The following is a 21,424-nucleotide window of genomic DNA, read 5'->3' as shown; positions in this document are numbered from 1 at the left end:
GTAACGCTTTCGCGATTATTAAATGATCCTGTAACGATGCGTGCTGCTCTCCGTTGGATCTTCTCTATCTCTTCTATCAACTACACTCCTGGAAATGGAAAAAAGAACACATTGACACCGGTGTGTCAGACCCACCATACTTGCTCCGGACACTGCGAGAGGGCTGTACAAGCAATGATCACACGCACGGCACAGCGGACACACCAGGAACCGCGGTGTTGGCCGTCGAATGGCGCTAGCTGCGCAGCATTTGTGCACCGCCGCCGTCAGTGTCAGCCAGTTTGCCGTGGCATACGGAGCTCCATCGCAGTCTTTTAACACTGGTAGCATGCCGCGACAGCGTGGACGTGAACCGTATGTGCAGTTGACGGACTTTGAGCGAGGGCGTATAGTGGGCATGCGGGAGGCCGGGTGGACGTACCGCCGAATTGCTCAACACGTGGGGCGTGAGGTCTCCACAGTACGTCGATGTTGTCGCCAGTGGTCGGCGGAAGGTGCACGTGCCCGTCGACCTGGGACCGGACCGCAGCGACGCACGGATGCACGCCAAGACCGTAGGATCCTACGCAGTGCCGTAGGGGACCGCACCGCCACTTCCCAGCAAATTAGGGACACTGTTGCTCCTGGGGTATCGGCGAGGACCATTCGCAACCGTCTCCATGAAGCTGGGCTACGGTCCCGCACACCGTTAGGCCGTCTTCCGCTCACGCCCCAACATCGTGCAGCCCGCCTCCAGTGGTGTCGCGACAGGCGTGAATGGAGGGACGAATGGAGACGTGTCGTCTTCAGCGATGAGAGTCGCTTCTGCCTTGGTGCCAATGATGGTCGTATGCGTGTTTGGCGCCGTGCATGTGAGCGCCACAATCAGGACTGCATACGACCGAGGCACACAGGGCCAACACCCGGCATCATGGTGTGGGGAGCGATCTCCTACACTGGCCGTACACCACTGGTGATCGTCGAGGGGACACTGAATAGTGCACGGTACATCCAAACCGACATCGAACCCATCGTTCTACCATTCCTAGACCGGCAAGGGAACTTGCTGTTCCAACAGGACAATGCACGTCCGCATGTATCCCGTGCCACCCAACGTGCTCTAGAAGGTGTAAGTCAACTACCCTGGCCAGCAAGATCTCCGGATCTGTCCCCCATTGAGCATGTTTGGGACTGGATGAAGCGTCGTCTCACGCGGTCTGCACGTCCAGCACGAACGCTGGTCCAACTGAGGCGCCAGGTGGAAATGGCATGGCAAGCCGTTCCACAGGACTACATCCAGCATCTCTACGATCGTCTCCATGGGAGAATAGCAGCCTGCATTGCTGCGAACTGTGGATATACACTGTACTAGTGCCGACATTGTGCATGCTCTGTTGCCTGTGTCTATGTGCCTGTGGTTTTGTCAGTGTGATCATGTGATGTATCTGACCCCAGGAATGTGTCAATAAAGTTTCCCCTTCCTGGGACAATGAATTCACGGTGTTCTTATTTCAATTTCCAGGAGTGTATATCTGGTACGGATCTCACACTGGTGAGCAATATTCAAGCAGTGGGCGAACAAGCGTACTGTAACTTACTTCCTTTGTTTTCGAATTGCATTTTCTTAGGATTCTACCAATGAATCTGTCTGGCATCTGCTTTACCGACGATCATTCCATTTTAAATCACTCCTAATGCCCACTCCCAGATAATTTATAGAATTAACTGCTTCCAGTTGCTTACCTGCTATATTGTATAAAGGATCTTTTTTTCTATGTATTCGCAGCAAATTACACTTGTCTACTTTGAGATTCAATTGTCATTCCCTGCACCATGCGTCAATTCGTAGCAAATCCTCCTGCATTTCAGTACAATTTTCCATTGTTACAATCTCTCGATATACTACAGCATTATCCGCAAAAGGCCTCAGTGAACTTCCGATGTTATCCACAACGTCATTTATATATACATATATTGTGAATAGCAACGGTCCTACGACACCCCCCTGCGGCACATCCGAAATCACTCTTACTTCAGAAGACTGCTCTCCATTGAGAATGACATGCTGCGTTCTGTTATCTAGGAACTCTTCAATTCAATCACACTATTGGTCTTCCGCTGGCCACCAAACTCCCCAGATATGAACATTATTGAGCATATCCGGGATGCCTTACAACGTACTGTTCAGAAGAGATCTCCATCCCCTCGTACTCTCAAGTATTATGACAGTCCCGCATGATTTATGGTATCAATTCCCTCCAGCACTACATCGGACTTTAGTCGAGTCCATGTTACGTCGTGTTGTGGCACTTCTGCGTGCTCGCGGGGGCCCTAAGCGATATTAGGCAGGTGTACCAGTTTTTTTCGCTCTTCAGTGTATGTCCGTGACACTCTCTTCCCTGTTTCTCAGTTATACAAAACGTGCTGCTCTTCTACGAACTTTCTCGATTTCCTCCGTGAATCCTGCCCGGTACGGACCTCAAGCCGCGCAGCAGTACTCCACTTACCCTCTTGCACTTCTTGCCGCCCTCGCCGGAGCCGCCGCCGGCGGCCGCTTTGCCCTCCTTGGCCACAGCCGCCACCTCTTCATACGCGGCCTCCTTGTAGTTGCTGCCCTTGTAGCCACCGACCGCCTTGTCAGCCGCCGCGGCCGCCGTCTCGTAGCCGTCGTCGTGGTAGCGCCCGGCGTCAGCTTTCTCAGGCTGTAAAAGAGACCAGTATTTATGAAGCTGTTGATTCTAAAAAAAAGTCTCTTCAGATACCCAGCATAAATGGCTTCTATCTCCTAGCCACCAGGACAAACCATCGCTGTGAGTAAAGGGACTGAGACAGAGATCACTTCGGAGCACTGCTAAGTAAACTCCACGGGACTAACATCTTGGGGTACTTCTTGAAGAGCAGAGTTCTCTAACCCAACCTGACTCTCCCTTATCTCAATCGAAATTCTGTTCCGCCTTCTTTCACCCAACCACCTACAAATTCCTCATATCATAAAATCCAACAATTGAAGCCCACTATCCACCCTAGCACCATTGAAATTGAATTTCATGTAATAACCTCCTGAATGCCTACATAAAAATACTCCTCTAAATTTACATCTGTACTCCACGAGCTACCTTTTGATGTTTGTTGGAGGATGCTACTGGTATCACTATCATCCCCTCCTCACCCCCACCCCTACCCATCCATCTTACATTTGCGAATGGTGCTTAGCAAGAAAGGCTGTCTTAGCAAATAAGTTACCTAAATGAGTCTACAGTTATTATCAAGTTTTGCTAATAAAGTGGCGTAGATAGCATAAATCATTGTGAGCCAAATAAAAGTGGCCTGGGAAGTATCTCACTTGCCTTCAGACAGGCAAACCGGCTTACATCTGCACCAGGAGCACACGTGTTAGTTGAGTTGCCTATTTTAAGGTGCATGAAATATTTTTCCGAGGCACTTTGATTTTCTCCGCCATCTACTTTTTCATTGTTTATTATGACCTCTCGACTACCTTCATCATCAGATTAAATCTTATAATTGACAAAGCAAAGTTCAGTATCAGTTACAATGAAACATATGCTTAGACACAGAGGAACATACACTATCTGATTAAAAGTATCCGGACACCCCCAAAACACACGTTTTTCGCATTAGGTGCATTATGCTGCCACTTACTGCCAGGTATTACATTTCAGCGACCTAGGTAGTCATTAGATATTGTGAGAGAGCAGAATGGGGCGTTCCGCGGACTTAGAACGTTGTCAGGTGATTGGGTGTCACTTGTGTCATACGTGTGTACACAAGATTTCCACAGTCCTAAACATCCCTAGGTCAACTGTTTCCAATGTGGTAGTGAAGTGGAAACGTGAAGGGACACGTACTGCGCAAAAGCGTACAGTCTGACCTCATCTGTTGACTGACAGAGGCCACCGACAGTTGAAGAGGGTCGTAATGTGTAATAGGCAGACATCTATCCAGACCATCACACAGGAATTCCAAACTGCAGCAGGATATATTGCATGTACTATAACAGTTAGGCGGGAGCTGAGAAAACTTGGATTTCATGGTCGAGCCGCTGCTCATAAGCCTCACATCACGCCTATAAATGCCAAACGACGATTGGTCTAAGGAGCGTAAACATAGGACGATTGAACAGTGGGAAAAAGTTGTGTGGAGTGACGAATCACGGTACACAATGTGGCGATCCGATGGCAGGTTGTCGGTGGGGCGAATGTCCGGTGAACGTCATCTGCCAGCGTGTGTAGTGCCAACAGTAAAATTTGGAGGCGGTGGTGTTATGGTGTGGTCGTGTTTTTCAACCCGTTATTGTTCTGCGTGACACTATTACAGCACAGGCCTACAATGATGTTTTAAGCACCTTCTTGCTTCCCACTGTTGAAGAGCGATTCGGGGATGGCGATTGCATCTTTCAACACAATCGATCACCTGTTCATAATGCACGGCCTGTGGTGGAGTGGTTACACGACAATAACATCCCTGCAATGGACTGACCTGCACAGAGTCTTGACCTGAATCCTATAGAACACCTTCGGGATGTTTTGGAACGCCGACTTCGTGCCAGGCCTCACCGACCGACATCGATACCTCTCCTCAGTGCAGCATTCCGTGAAGAATGGACTGCCATTCCGCAATAAACCTTCCAGCGCCCGATTGAACGTATGCCAGCGAGAGTGGAAGCTGTCATCAAGGCTAAGGGTGGGCCAACACGATACTGAATTCCTGCATTACCGATGGAGGACGCCACAAACTTGTAGGTCATTTTCAGCCAAGTGTCCGGATACTTTTGATCACATAGTGTAGCATAACGCTGACGTTTGTAGCACTGTTCTTTCCGCGAATGGGAGGGTTCTGTGTTCCCAGCCAGGCATACAGTTTTAATCTGCCAGGAAGTTTCAAGATAAGCCACACTCAGCGCCAGAGCGACAGATTCACTCTGCGTACAATATCGCCGATTTTAATACTTCTTACAGCTCATTCCTTAGATAACCCTTAACTCTGACTTTCGAATGAACACTTCCGTAATTGGAAAGCGAGGATCCCAGATTTCGTGAGCTCTGTGCAGCTGCCACCTTTCAGCCAACGAGATTCAGGTTTGGCGCCGCTGTTTCCTGAGTCTGCTGGGGCTCATCTTCGCAGTACTGCTTATGACAGGCCTACTCGACATCACTATTTCCATATCAATATTCTGAAAAGTTTTTATCCACCTCATGCAGAAGACTCTGATGGTTAGACTGTACTTGACCTCCGCAATAGACATGTGTGAGCTCTGGAACGCTTCTGAATGCTAACTACGTGTGGAACGAGAAAGAAAATGGCTATTAGTGGTACAAGGTACGTTCCGCCACGCACCATATGTTACGGCCTAAAGTCAAGCGCAGGCACACCATTCGGGAAGGAAAGGGAAGAGATAGCTATGAGAAAAAGTCAGCCAATCGCACGCTGACCGTACCTCCTTCCAAGACGACAACGCGACAGCTGCGGCCCCTGTCTGGACATAAGCGCCGCGAACGACGGGTGAAGGCCCAGTTCGACAGCAGCTTCAAGAATAGCGACTTGGATAGCAGCGTCAACGTTAGGCACTTCAGTAGCAGTTCAGGAAAGATTTTCGTCGGTTAGAGATCAGAAGTCACTGCAAAGAAATAATTTCGTATGTCGCCCTTTGCTTGCGACAATCTGTGTAACTACCAGAGTTAGTATTATATTTGACTAATTGTAATAAAACTTATTAATACGACTTGTTTGATTGTTTGTCTAGCGAACCGAGTATGCAGGCTTCCTAGACACAACAAGATTGACGACGAGGCTGGACGTTGCAGCAGCAAGGACTATCAGCTCGGAGACCATGGCTGCGGTTACCCTTGACACTGCATCACAGACAGGAGCGCCTCCGATGGTGTACTCAACGACGAACCTGGGTGCACGAATGGCAAAACGTCATTTTTCGGATGAAACGAGGTTCTGTTTAAAGCATCATGATGGTCGCAACCGTGTTTGGCGACATCGCGGTGAACTAACATTGGAAGCGTGTATTCGTCATCACCATATTGGTGTATCACACGGCGTGATGGTATGGGGTGCCATTGGTTACACGTCTCGGTCACATCTTGTTCGCAGTGACGACACTTTGAACAGTGGACGTTACATTTCAGGTGTGTTACGACCCGTGGCTCTACCCTTCATTCGATCCGTGCGAAACCCCACATTTCAGCAGGATAATGCACGACCGCATGTTGCAGGTCCTGTACGGGCCTTTCTGGATACAAAAAATGTTAGATCGCTGCCCTGGCCAGCACATTCTCCAGATCTCTCACCAATTGAAAACGTCTGGTCAATGGTGGCCGAGTAACTGGCTCGTCACAGTACGCCAGTCACTACTCTTGATGAACTGTGGTATCGTGTTGAAGCTGCATGGGCAGCTGTACCTGTACACGCCATCCAAGCTCTGTTTGATTTAATGCCCAGGCGTATCAAGGCCGTTATTACGGCCAGAGGTGGTTGTTCTGGGTACTGAATTCTCAGGATCTATGCACCCAAATTGCGTGAAAATGTAATCACATGTCAGTTCTAGTATAATATATTTGTCCAGTGGTCAGTAGTGTAAGTAAATGTCCAGAGCGAGTAGAGAACGGGGGGAAGGGATTGTTGACCACGTATCGCCTAAATAGGATGGAGGAAATATGGTGAATTGACCGACATCAGGCGCCCGAGGGGTTTACATCCTGTTTGGGTCAAAAGTTTGAAAGAGTCGGTCAGCAGCCATTTATCACATGACAGTTTCGTACTTTAAGAGGGTTGTGGGGGACGCACCTTGAGGTACTTTCCGTTGTAGCCGGCGGTGGGCGTGCCGGGGTAGGAGGACTTGCCGGGGCGCGGTTCGCTGGCCTCCGCCTCCGCCTTGGACGGCTTCTGGTAGGGCACGATGGAAGCTTTGAAGCTGGCCAGGCCCTCGTAGTCCGCCGGGTCGCCGCCAGGGGCGCGCGCAGCGTCGTAGCTGCTGCCGCTGTAGTACTGCGGCTGCTCCCGCTGCAAAAAACAAAAACCATGGAGGTAGAATAAGTGGAGATGGCGCTACAGACCTACGCTGTAAGTTGTTTTGAAGCCAGTGGGCGTGGCCTGCCGCCATCTTGGTTCCCCCAAAACGTTAGCAGACGAGTGTTTACAGTCGCTTCTTGTTCGTTATTTCTGTCTTGTGGACGCGATATTTATTTTATATAGTAAATGTTATACTGTTTTAGTGAACAACACAGCATAAGGAACGCAACTTCAAACGTTTTTCTAGTTTTAAATGCGTATTCGATACAGTAATACGACACGAAAATATGACGCTTCTGGTCCCAGTACTGTAATTCCTTTTCGTTTATACACTTCGAATTAACGAGAAGAGAAGTATGTGTTACGGAAAGCGTGCTTTCGTAATCCACTTCTATTCACTTTCATTGCGTTTGTGTCGATAATTGATAAAGCCAGAACTCCAAAAGCAATGATTGATAGTTTAGACGCACCGATTTGTATTCGTTGCATTTTCAAGTCAAATGCAAATTTTAAATGTTGAAGTTTGCAAGAAACTTACCTTATTTCCTTTGGTGTCCCATAGATGTATGCAGGGACGATATAAACAAGCCAGCTGTCATGTCAACTGAGTGAAAGATTCTTTAAATTACGAAGGAAAAGAACGGAATTTAAGACTGTCAGGCCCATTGTAGTTCACATCTGCTTTGTTCTTAAATTATATCTACCTAGTGACATTCAGTGTGGTAAATAACAGCAATTTACAGGATAACACAGTGATTAATGTAATGATCTAAATAGCCTGGACTTTGATAAGGAACTTTGCTTTAACAAATTTCTAACCCTTTAAGTACTGTAACAGGTGTTCCACACATTTTGCTGAAGATTTAATTAACTACTTTTATTACATTACTATTATATCAAAATATCGCATTTTAAAACATTAGTCCCCATTTCCAAGATATTTCTTGCCAGGACTTTCCAGTTACTTTGGAATAATCAAGCACTGAAAACCAAGTGCATTGCTCGCCTCCAGAGAGCTCTTCGCTTTGGATTGATAGGAAATCTAAAGTCAAATCACAGAAATAAAACCTTACTGTAAAACTTTACAGTGCATCAGAATTTCAAGTGTATATAAGAAAATAGTGCTTAAATAAGTCCACTTACGAATGAAATGTGATTTGTTTAAACTATAGATTACAATCAGAACGATTAGTACACCCGTAAGCGACTCAAGCCGGCATTTTTTATCAAAACACTTCACGACTACACGGAATCAAACGACCAGAAGCGAATGTCTTGGGGTAGCTAACATCGTGGATCTTCACTTGGGTCGACTTCAAGTTTGTGACATCATGACAACTCCTCTTATTTTTACCTCAATGAAAAAATCAGCCAGGCAAGTTTCAGGACCCTCCAAACACACTGTCTACAACTTTCTGAAAGCACGACTTTTGCCAGAAGTCGCCTATGTGATAGTTGGTCTCAACACCACAGTCGTTCACTATGCAGGATTAGGATCACTTTCGTCCTATGGGGAGGACTAAACCTTGGAGGCCTTGCCTAACAAACTGACCCCTGCCTTGCGCCAGGGAGATGTTAATGACTGGCAGCACGAAAGCTGAAATGTAATGCGATAGTGTATTTTTTCAAGCTGCTGTTCTGTTTACAAGACGTAAGGCTTCCTGACTTCATAGGTACGCTAGAAGATTCTTCGAAGGCATTCAGAACGAGAATGTGAACCTTCCAGGCGAATAACATTTAGACGGGTTGAACCAGAACTCCACCGAAAAACTCTTTAAGAGGTTGCTAAGGGATACTTTCTGAGTACTTTTGATAAAAGGGACCCTCGGTCTCTTGTTGCACGATACAAACTTGCTGCGTTTCGTTTGATTTCGTGCCCCAGTTAATTTTCTATCTACATTGCACTGAAAATAGTGCACAACAGTGCAAATGTCAGCGGTGTGCGCTGCGTGTCTTTTTTCCATTCGCTCAGGGCACATGTTGTGGACGACAGTAACGTCCTCGTTAGCCCTTTGAGCCCCAGTAGTTTCCGCCGCAATCCATCATTCCATTGATTTTGTTTTGAAATACCAGAGTCTTTAGCTTGAAACTGCCGAAGTTACTGTTTCATCCTAGAGGTATTGGTACTTCTAAGCAAAATGAATAAAAAGTTGGCTTGCGGCAGAAACCACTGTGGTTCAAAGAGTAAATTCGTTGCCTTCAGCTTTGCATTCAGTTTTACGTTCTGGGCATTATATATTACATGCCTTTTGCTGTTCTGAAAAATCTTCACTGAAACAAAGAAGTTTGAGTAACAAACTAAATAAACCATAATTGCTTTACTACTCAGTAAAGAGCCGCCAGAGACCATGGGTCCCTGATACCAAAATTCTTAGAAAGTATTCGTGAACAACCACTGACAGATTGTCAGTAGAACCCTGATTCGCCCTGTGCATTTATTTATGCATTTATTTTACCTGGCAAGATAAGGGCTCTCAGCCCATCTCTTTACACCTAACCAGACGTTCACAGAGAGTTAACAATGCAACATGGACAGTTCATGAGCTGTAGATATTAAACATTCACATAATAAATTACATAAAATTATATAAAAGACAAATATTAATATTAAATAGATTTTACTATTGTTGATGTTTATCTTATACCTCTTTTCAAGACGCTAACCATTTCGCCAAAACGTTTATTTCTTCTCCCTGAACGTTAAATTCCTTCCCAGATTTCTACTTCAATTCCCTATACTGCTTGCTCAATGTTGAGACTGAATAACACCAGAGGTAGGTTACAACCCTGACTCACTCCGTCGGTCCATTGTGGCCGAGCGGTTCTAGGCGCTTCAGTCTGGAACCGCGCGACCGCTAGGGTCGCAGGTTCGAATCCTGCCTCGGGGATGGATGTGTGTGATGTCCTTAGGTTAGGTTTAAGTAGTTCTAAGTTCTAGAGGACTGTTGACCTCAGATGTTAAGTCCCATAGTGCTCAGAGCCATTTGAACCATTTTGACTCAGTCCTTCCTGAACTACATCTTCGCCGGCCGCGGTGGCCGTGCGGTTCTCGGCGCTCCAGTCCGGAGCCGCGCTGCTGCTACGGTCGCAGGTTCAAATCCAGCCTCGGGCATGGGTGTATGTGACGTCTTTAGGTTAGTTAGGTTTAAGTAGTTCTAAGTTCTAGGGGACTGATGACCACAGCAGTTGAGTCCCATAGTGCTCAGAGCCATTTGAACTACATCTTCTCTTTCATATCCTTCGATTCTTGTAACTGCAGTCTCGTTTCCGTACAAGCTGTAAATGACCTTTCGCTACTTGTATTTTATCCCCGAAATTTTCAGATATTCGAATAGCCCAGTCAACATTGTTAAAAGAATTCTCTAAACTTAGAAACGCTTACGAACATAGCTCTGCCTTTCCTTAACGTATCTTCATAGATCATAGAGTGACTATTATCTCGCATGTCTCTACATTTTTCTGAAACCCAAACTAATCTTCGCTGAGTCCCGTTCTACCAGTTTTTCCGTTCTTCTGAACATGGTACGAGTTAGTAAATTTGAAACCTTGACTTGCTAATTCACCCTGTACATGTAGGTTCATTGAGTTGCCCCTATCTCTGGCATTTATGCAACCATCAACGCCTGCAAACACCAGGGGCAAAATTTTCATGCTCTGTCGCTCGCTACGCCCAAACTGTTACTCCTACAGAAAAATATGAACAGGACCTTTTTATAGGAATTTTAATGTAGTCAAATTTTGTACTGGCATATGTTTCCGCTAGAGGCCATAGTTTTCGAATAATTTAATAAAAACGTACAAAAGTGACCTTGAAAGGCTTTTTTCTTTAATAACTCGAAAACCATGGCCTCCAGTACAAAATTTAAATGTATTAAGTTCTCTACAAAAAAGGCCCAGGGAATATGAAAATATTACGCGTTCTTTTTGGAGGCGTTGCAGGTTGCATAAAACCGATCGGTAGGAGCAGCTGAAACACCTTTTGTAGTTGTGGACGTAGAATTAGCCTCACCTTGGTGGCTTGGGCGGGTCTGTAGTAGTTGCCAGACGGGGCTGCAGCGACGATGCCTTCCACCTCGGGGGCGGCGCGGTATCCCACGTACGGCCTGGGGCGGGTCTGGGCTAAGGCGACCGGAGCTCCGGGCAGCAGCTCGACGGCGGCGGCGCGCAGACCCGTACCGGCCGCGTCACCGGAGGCGGCGGCCGCCGCGCCGGAGGTGGCGGGGGCGGCGCGGTAGCCGGTGTACGGCTTGGGCCGCTCTTCCAGCAGCAGCGCCGCCGGCCGCGGCACAGAGCCCGTGGCGGGGGCGGCGGCGGGGGCCGAGGCGGGGGCGGAGGCGGCTGCGGCGGCGCGGATGGCGGCGTCGTAATGCGTGGGCCGCAGGCTGTAGTCGCGCTGCAGCTTAGTCAGCGACGGTGAGTACGCGTCCTGCGAGGGCGAGGCGGCGGCCAGAGGCTGCGCGCCGCCCCCGGGAGCGGCTGCTGACGCTAGGAAGTCCTGAGGGCGGAAGCCCGCCTCCGACGCGGAGCCCGCAGCGTCGAACAGCGACGGGAAGCGGACCTGCACACCGCACCAAAAACACACCTCTCACCTCTTCAGTTGTCGGTCACGCTGTACACCAAAATATAAACAGCACTCCGTAGCTCAGCGGTCAGCCTATCTGACTGGTATGCGGGGGACGCCTATTCGATTCCCAGCACTGCCGAGGACTTGTGCTAGGTGGAAGTACTGGAACGGGGGTGCACTCAACATTGTGTTGTCAACTGGGGATCTACTTGCTTGAGAAGTAACGACTCCAAGAACAAGAAAAGTGACAACATCCATGAGAGATGTGTGCTGGCCCGACCCTTCTTAACATCGCATCCAATGGCGCCATTAACGGAGGGTGACACGGTGGTCGTTCGGTCCCAAATGGCCCATCAGTTACAGATTACTACAGCAGGTCAAGCAGCTTTAATTGAATGCTGCACTACACTTGAAAGGAACTCATGTACATGACACTATTTTTCAACAAAGTTATCAAGTTTCTGTAAACAAGAATTGGAAAATTCCACCAGTCGTTCAGTTACTCGACAACAGAAATCCGCTTCTTGCCTGCGGGGCCTTGGAGAATTAGTGCGTGAACATCCTCACCGTCACGATTACCGCCAATCAGTTCCTCGGTTGCCTGGACACCGTTGTCTGTGGCCGCTGGCTATGGCATTGCCTCGCGATCAGCATCACCCAAGTGTGTTGTCACCATTCCGCTACAGCTGGACGCAACACAGCATTTGGTTCATAAACCATCAGAATTTCACCGTCAGTCTTTGAGCAAGTTAGACAAGTTAGACGTTTTTCCTTCAAGAATGGAATTGTTCCGCCTGTTTCAACTCTGGAGTACGTCTCTAGTTGCTGCTCCATTTCACTCCCACACTGTGATGCTCCTGTTTTCAGTACCGCAGCAGAACTGTGTCCGTAGGAAAACCGGAACATGTACTATATTGCGACAAAGCGCCACCCTTACTGCACTAATGTACGAGGATTGTTCGGAAAGTAAGGAACGATCGGTCGCGAAATGGAAACCACAGTGAAAACCAAGTACCTTCGAAGTACTTCTCTACATAGTCGTCCCTCCGACTTAGACATTTGTCGGAGTGTTATACCAAATTTCCAACACCATTCCGATTATTAACTAAACCACTATTATGAAACTCGTCCGCCGGATCACGAGTGCCCAGGAAGAACTCTCGCGCGTTCACGAATTCCCAGGACAAAGTGATTTTCCGCTCGGTGTCGTCTTATGATCAGCTCGCACAACCTATTTCTGTACCAGTCACTGAGGGGCTTCTTTAGCTTTTTATGAAGTTGTATATACAGTGTGGCTTCGAAAAAGTATTAATATCTCCAGATGACTTGCTTAGATTCTGACTTTCTCTGCCCATATTTCTTGAATTTCGGAATCATTTTTTATATTTAACTAGCGAACCACTCGGGCTTTCCAAGACTAGCGCTATCTGTAACCGGATGACTTGTCTGGCTGGCATAGCGCTACTAAATTACATGCACAAACTTTGCTCGTGAATAAGTCCATCTCTTGGGTGGTCAAAATACATCGCACATAAGAATTAAATGGTCAGTATCTTGAAAAACCGCCATTTTTCCGCGTTGGGACGCAGAGCAGGGTAACTGAAACTTTACTCCGTACAGGTGCAAATGCGTGGTGCCCCGCAACACCAACCTCTTATTTGGTGACGCTTAAAACAGCTAAATGCCGACATCTCAGAAGTTCGTGGTAGGTAGGATAACGCTGTCACATTGCCACAAAATTCCATCACAATTATACTCAGTGCCACATTTGACGTGTCACACAATGGAAAAATCTTCACTTCTCCTCCTAGCCAGCATCTCTCGCCTTTCCTCTTGACTCAGCAGGGATGGAAGTCCGAATCGTGATGCCCAGTGTTGAAATCACACGATGTTGTTCTACGTAGTCGAGAAAACACTGCCATTCAGAACTGTAAAGAAAGAGCCTCAGGAGGTGGGGTAAACGGCGTCACTGAAGCATCATCTTCCCTCGGGTCATTGATTCCCGTCGAAAAAGGCAGTGTGGAACAAGAACAACATTCCTGAAACCTTTGCCATGGCCAAAACCCCTTGCAGATGATTCAGCCCTTCTCTAAGAACATCATGCGGTTGCAACCTCACTGAATATGTCCCCACCCCTTTGGAGTGTAGTACTACCGCAATTTTTGTTCTGGTATACAGGGTCGTGCCACTAGGGACTGTATAAAACCAACTGACAGCAAAAATTTGTTTATGCCTTTTCAGCACTCTTGTTTGTACCATTCTGTGGTGTGATCGTGGAGGAGTGTGACATTGACACATGCATGAATAAAACATCAACCCCCCCCCCCCCCGCCCTCCCAATAAGATTCAGTTCGGCAACACCCATGGTGACACCCACACACTTTTGTTTTGCACTTTAAAAATGTAGCTATGTTGAGAAACAACCTTTTCTGACTCCTAGGCGCCTGTGGGTGGGAAACTCCTTCGACAAACTCCGCATGTCTGCAACCAGGCACTACGACAGCAGTGTATCGCCACTTAACTGTAAGTCTCCAGTAATCCATCAAGGACAGTGGGACAGCTGCGAGACGTGAAGTACTTGAGTAATGATTATTGAAACCAACAGCTATAGTGTAATCCAACGTCCATTGTTCAAAACATGTTACCAGTTTTGGCCCCAAAAAGCGTCATCTTCAGGTCCCAGTATGTGCAAATGCACAAAATCTGACAGTAAACAATGAGAGTGCATGCAACCGAAACCGCAGTTGGTGATAAATATGGGGATAAACCACATCAGAAAATTATATAATAAAAATATACTATCGTTATCCATAAAAAACATTTAAATTACGATGGTAAGTGCATTATTATCCGCAATTTAGTTATATTTTTGTTTATTATGGTAGTACTGTCGTTTTACGTTGATGACGCATGCTTTGTTTATTGCTTGTTATATCTTTGCAATTTTCAAGCTGCTAGTATAGTTTCGTTATCGCTGCCATGGTGTTAATCATGGCTGCTCTACTGTCTATTTGCACCAAAGAAGAGCAACGTTCAGTGATCCGTTTTTTTGTGGTCAGAGGGTGTATCAGGGCCGATATTCATCGAAGACTTTCGGTACAGTACGAGAACAGTGTTTTGCCACAGCGAAGTGTCTACGAATGGATTGCAAAATTCCGAAATGGTCGCACAAGTGTCACGCTCGTTGAAGGAGCCGGACGACCGTTTACCACCACAAATAAACAAGCTATTGAGCGTTCACGTGCAATGATTCTCTTAGAAAGACGATTAACTACTGACGAAGTGGCACATCGTGTGCTAAGTAGTCACGTTTCTGCCTAGTAAATCATTCACAACAGACTTGGGTTTCATAAAGTTTGTGCAAGATGGTTCCCAAAACAACTCAGTTGCATAAACAAACGCGCTTGGACATCTGCAAATAACATTTAGATCGCTATGGTCACGAAGGGGACAACTTCTTAGACAGGATCATTACTGGTGATGAAACATGGATCCATCATTACGAGCCGGAGGGTAAACGGCAGAGTATGGAATGGAAATATCCAAAAAAAAAAATGGTTCAAATGGCTCTGAGCACTATGCGACTTAACTTCTTAGGTCATCAGTCGCCTAGAACTTAGAAATAATTAAACCTGACTAACCTAAGGACATCACACACATCCATGCTCGAGGCAGGATTCGAACCTGCGACCGTAGCGGTCACACGGTTCCAGACTGAAGCGCCTTTAACCGCACGGCCACACCGGCCGGCTGGAAATATCCAAATTCGCCGTGCAAGAAAAAGTTAAAGGCCAAACCGTCCGCGGAAAACTGATGCTTACATTTTTTTTTTTTTTTTTTTTTTTGACACACACAAGGTCCAGTGCGGGAACATTATGGGGAAAGGGGCACAACAATAAACAGTGTAAGTTACAGTGAATGCTTACTGACAAGCTGAAGCCTGCAATTCGAAGCAAACGCCGAGGGTTGCTGTCAAAAGTGTTCTGTTGTTGCACGACAATGCCCTTTCGCACACTGCTGCCCACACTGCTGAAACGCTCCAGAAACACAGATTTGGATCATCCTCCATATAGTCCCGATCTTGCCCCTTCTGACTATCACTTCTTTGGTCCATTCAAACAGGCATTAAGGGGCCGTCGATGTGCCTCGGACGAAGCAATGAAAGAAGCGGTGCATTCTTGGCTCGCAGCTCAACCGAGAACCTTCTTTTATGAGGTCATCAGGAAACTTGTACAACGATGGCCCAAGTGCGTTGAAACGCAAAAAGACTATGTCGAAAAATGATGTTCTCGTAAGTTTCCTATTTGATTACAATAAAATTTTATAACTACTTTGCTGATCACGTACTCCAGTGACGTAATGTACCCAAGAGGAACCTACACATACAACGAATTACACCAGAAAAGCAGTCAGAGTCATGAATATCCCTAACTGGAACACCTACAAATATGGATGGTAAAAAAAGAGAAAGAAACTAATAATGTAACATCAAATGACTGAAGTAAAGACATGGAACAAAAACCTAATGAACAAATGTTCATTGGATAATGCAAACCCATCGAAGCAATAACATATTCTCTAATGACCTCTAATATAGAAACAAAGTAAAACATGGTCTAAAACCTAGTACACGAAAAGTGTTGAAGTTACAAATAAATATAAACAAGTGCATGTGACTGTACAGCAACCCCGTCATATCCCTAAGGTCCATGACCACACTGGAATAGCCGATGTATAATTTGTATAAGGAAAAGACCCTAAATGCACTATCCCCAAAGTAATAACGAAATAAGTCACCAATGTTTCTACTAATTCCAGAAAATGAACTGGACATAATACTACTAATGTTGGTAACATTGTTTTCTGTTATAATTCGTTGTACGAGTGCGCTTCCCTCAGGCAAATTACGTCTTTGGAGTATGAGAGTACTGGATTAAAAAAATTAAGCAATTAAATCAGATGCTGAATTTTGTTTTGTATGGAAAACAATAGTTCATTTTTTTACATAATTTTACGCCATTATTTATCCTCGTTTTGCTCACAAATTGTGATATTTGTTGTCTGTACTCTGGTACTTTACTACCTGCATATGTTTCCATATGCAGGGGCCTGAAGATGACGCTTTTTGGTGTCGAAACTGATAGCAGTTTGTGAATATCATTATTCAAGTAACCAACTGTAGGATCCCACGCATCATGTTCAATTGGATGTGTTGACACTTTGCTGTATGCAGCATCGACAAGCACGGCGACGACGTAACAGGGTTCCACGCTTTTGCACCATTACAGAGGAGGGTTGTAGGCACCTTAAAGCTAAATTTCACACTGTGCGCCGCAACTGGGAAAATCACGGGGTTTCCTTTTGCTCAGTGTTAAACTGTCTCAGAAAATATCTCGTGAGCCGTAAGGACCGTCGTCTTTTTTTTTTTTTCATCAGTCTTCTGACTGGTTTGATGCGACCCGCCACGGCTTCCTCTCCTGTGCGAACCTCTTCATCTTAGAGTAGCACTTGCAACCTAAGGCCTCAATTATTTGCTGGATGTATTCCAATCTATGTCTTCCATTTCAGTTTTTGCTCTCTGTAGCTCCGTATAGTACCATGGAAGTCATTTCCTGATGTCTTAACAGATGTCCTATCATCCTGTCCCTTCTTCATTCCCTTCCTTATCAATCCACTCAATTTTCAACATTCGTCTGTGGCACCACATCTCAAATGCTTCGATTCTTTTCTGTTCGGTTTTCAGTCTTAAGACAGGCGACCTAATTACGTGATTTGGCCTACGTGCGGATGACGTGAGGTGGGTATTCTGTCTTAAGGTTCACGAAATATTTCCCGACTCAGTTTATTTTCCTCAGCTTGTGTTACTGATTGAAAGACAAAGTGTAGGACGTCAAGCGGGCCGACTTGGAGCAGGAGAGGCACCACAGGACATTTTAATTTCCACTGTCTATACTTTTACAAATAAATTCATAAAACTATGTCAGCATGACCAGGAAGGATTCAGAATTCACACTCATAGCAGTGGAAGTTCGAAAACATAACGTAATAATTTTCTTTACATGTGAAATTTCATCATTTTCTTCACTTACTAATGGCAGCATTTGTTTCAATAGGTACACTTTTCTTCATAAGCAAGAGAGATTCTTCGATGAATTTTGCACAGCATACAAACCATACTTAAAGGTGTATGAAATTCTAGAATTTTCCAAATCTATTAAAAACTGTAGTAAAAATTGAGGTAATTAACTATTAAATTTGTGTTTTTTCTAAACATGAGGTTTAAAATATAACAGTTCATTCGTTTTTCTCATAAATGAAATAAATTCTAGAGTTTCATACACCTGTGCAAAATTCATCGAAGAATCTCTCTTACTTATGAAGAAAAGTGTACCTATAGCAACAAATGCAGCCATTAGTAAGTGAAAAAATGATGAAATTTCTCAAATTAAAAAAAAAAATTATTTTGTTATGTTTTCGAACGTCCACTGCAATGGGTGTGAATCCTGAATCCTGCCTGGTGATGCTGCCAATGGTTTATGAATTTATTTGTAAAAGTATAGATAGTGGAAATTAAAATGTCCTGAGATGCCTCTCCTGCTCCAAGTCGCCCAATTTGACGTCCTACCACCCTTAAAGGACGAAGTGTGGCGCACCTGGTCGCTGGTGAAGCCGGCAGTGCCGTTGCTGTTGGAGGCGGCGCCGGTGGCATCCTGGAGGCCGAAGATGTGGGCGCCGGGGCTGGCGAGTCCCAGTCCCTGCGGCTGCAGCTGCAGCAGCGCGGCAGAGCCGGGGGCGGCGTCGGAGGCGGCGGCGAACAGCGCCGAGAAGTCCAGCGGCCGCACGAAGCCCGCCGAGTCGGCGGCGGCGTCCTTTTGCTGTGGGTCTGCGGGCGCCAGTACGGCCAGACCAGGCGCCGCGGCGGAAGCAAAGTAGCGCGAGTAGTCGGGGCGCGCCGGAGACGGAGCGTCGTCGTCCTGCGAGGCGGCCGCGTCGTCGCTGACGGCGTACTGGCGAGCCGGCGCCGCCGGCAGCCACAGCACCAGCACCGCCTGGAAGGCAGAGCAGGGCGGTCTATCAGCAGGGTCAAAGACGACATCAACAGAGGGGTGGATAAAAATATGGAAACACCACAAACACATTGTCATGCCTAATACGGTGGACGAAAGCCGTTGGCATCCCAAACAGCTTCCAGCCGTCTCGGAATGAATAGGTACAGGTCCCACATGCTTTTCCGGGGAATCGTGTGTGGTGTCACTGCCAGACACCACACTTGCTAGGTTATAGTCTTTAAATCGGCCGCGGTCCGTTAGTATACGTCGGACCCGCGTGTCGCCACTATCAGTGATTGCAGACCGAGCACCGCCACACATGGCAGGTCTAGTCTAGAGAGACTCCCTAGCACTCGCCCCAGTTGTACAGCCGACTTTGCTAGCGATGGTTCACTGACTACATACGCTCTCATTTGCAGAGACGACAGTTTAGCAGAGCCTTCAGCTACGTCATTTGCTACGACCTAGCAAGGCGCCATATTCAGTTACTACGAATGTTTTCAGAACAGATAATATTGTGAATCATGTACCGTCAAGAGCGACGATCATCATTAATGGATTAAAGTTATGTATCAAACTAATTATGTCCGCTTTCTGAATTCTAATTCCTTGCCATGTTCCATCGCTCACGTCAGTATAGTTCTTCCCCCTCACGCCAGCCTGCGTGAGCTAAAACTCGTGCATTTCGGCCTCCTCTCGTAACACGGTGTTGGCTCTTCTGCTAACACAACATCGTGTACCATTCTTCCCGCAAAATTATGACAACTCCAGGTAACAATGATAGAGGTGGATAGCGATGACGCACAATTCTCTCCAAAGTAGACCACAAACGCTCAGTAATATTGAGGTGTGACAATTCTTCCGCGTCCTCAGACGACCAGTCTTTCTTTCTTCATTGTTATTTCATCCTCCACGCCCCATATGAGGGGGGCGGGGTTGTCAGCAGCTCAGTACTCCCCTCTTCGGTGAAGAACGTTCATTAAGAGATAACAAAGATTATAGAAAAATAAAGATATGAGGACCGTTTACGTTTTAAATTAGATAGACTAATGACAGACAGCTAAAAGGACCAAAAGTATATACAATTTAAAAAACACATTTACAATGAGGTGGTTTTCTTCTATTAAAAAGGCACCGAAGCACTGCACTTGAACTTAACATCTGAGGGACCTACACTGGGTAAGAATTATTGTGGAAGGAGAGAATGTGTTCCTTAGAGGTTAAGGGGTTTGGTTAAAGAGATAGGGGTCTGTTAGGTGGGGAAACTAGGGAGATGACAGATAGGAAGTAAATAGTGGGAATAACGACGGTGGGAAGAACAGAGGGTGAGGAGGAGTCATGGTGTGTGGGGAGAGTAGTGGTAGAAGAACAAAGGTATAGAGTTGTAGAGTTGTGTGTGGAGGGAAAAGGAGTCCTGCTGTAGAGTGAGATAGGTTGGGAAAGGAAGTTGCGTTGAGAAAGGATATGTTATGTGTACAGGTGCAGGGATGGAGGAACGTGTTTGTGAAGGCACGGGAGCATACCAGGTTTGTTGCTCAGAGGCGAGACAATAGGGTTACCGGAAACTAGTTCACGGATAGTGCAGAGGATGTTGAGGTGTTCAATTTGGGTGAAGAGGGATGGGAATTTGATAAGGCAGCAGAAGGTTCATGTGGGGGAAGGAAAGCCGATGCGAGAGGTCTAAGGCGCTGCAGTCATGGACTGTGCGGCGTAGGTTAGAGTCCTCCCTCGGGCATGGGTGTGTGAGTTTGTCCTTAGGATTATTTAGGTTAACTAGTATGTAAGCTTAGGGACTGATGACCTTACCAGTTAAGTCCCATAAGATCTCACACGCATTTGGACATTTTTTGAAAGCGGATGAGGAAAGCCAGGCCTAGTCCATGGCGTTCGAGGATCTGTAGCTACATTTCACACAGCCAACGATTTGCCGCAGTGGTAACACCAAGCCCTGTCAGATTACCGAAGTTAAGCACTGTCGGGCTTGGCTAGCACTTGGATGGGTGCCCATCCGGGTCTGCCGAGAGCAGTTGGCAAGGGGGATGCGCTCAATTCTTGTAAAGTCTATTGAGAAGCTACTTGACTGAGAAGTAGCTGCTCTGGTCACGAGAACTTACAATGGTCGCAAGAGCGGTGTGCTGACCACGTGCCCCTCCATGTCGGCATCCAATGACACCTATGGTCTGAGAATGACAAGGCGGTCGGTCGGTACGGGTGGGACTTTCTATGCCTGTTCGGGTGGAGTACTTACGTAATCAGTACACACAAAGATGTTGTACATGTCAGAGATATGCTATGTTTGCATTGAGTACAAAGATGATTGGTTTCTCCTCCATCAGATCTCGTCGCAACGAAAAACGCCTTTGTTTTAACGATTGCCACCTCGAACTCGTATATCATGTCGGTGGCACTCTCTCTCCTATTTCGCGGTACTACAAAACGAGCTCCCCTTCACTGAACTTTTTCGATATTCTCCTTCAATCGTATCTGATGAGAATCTCATACCACGCAGCAGCACTCCAGTACAGGACGACAAGCGTAGTATAGGCAACTCCATAGCAGATCTGTCGCATCTTTTAAGTGTCCTGTCAATAAAGGGCAACCTCCGGCATGCTTTCCCAACACAACAATTTCTATTTGTTTCAAGTTTAAGCTGTTGCTAAATTGCAATCCCTAGGTATTTAGTTGAATCGGTAACCTTTAATTTTGCGTAATTTGTCGTGTAAGCGCAATTTAGTGGATTCCTTTTTAGTGCTCATGCGGATAACTTCACATTTTTCATTATTTACAGACACCT

General features: G+C 46.4%; 1 protein-coding gene across 1 annotated transcript in view; it reads right to left on the bottom strand.

The window, feature by feature from the left end:
- Positions 1–21,424, bottom strand: part of LOC126259396 (uncharacterized) — a 147,069-nt gene that overhangs the window by 29,100 nt on the left and 96,545 nt on the right. The window contains exons 5-9 of the mRNA XM_049956570.1: positions 18,235–18,630; positions 11,357–11,575; positions 11,027–11,191; positions 6,793–7,008; positions 2,487–2,681 (exon numbers count right to left, since the gene is read on the bottom strand). Of these exons, the coding sequence (XP_049812527.1) occupies positions 2,487–2,681; positions 6,793–7,008; positions 11,027–11,191; positions 11,357–11,575; positions 18,235–18,630 (1,191 nt within the window). The remainder of the gene's footprint in view (positions 1–2,486; positions 2,682–6,792; positions 7,009–11,026; positions 11,192–11,356; positions 11,576–18,234; positions 18,631–21,424) is intronic.

The sequence above is a fragment of the Schistocerca nitens genome, chromosome 1 (assembly GCF_023898315.1).
Source record: "Schistocerca nitens isolate TAMUIC-IGC-003100 chromosome 1, iqSchNite1.1, whole genome shotgun sequence".
Taxonomy (NCBI): domain Eukaryota; kingdom Metazoa; phylum Arthropoda; class Insecta; order Orthoptera; family Acrididae; genus Schistocerca; species Schistocerca nitens.
The sequence above is the reverse complement of the archived record's forward strand: the minus strand, read 5'-3'. Positions and strand labels throughout refer to the sequence as shown.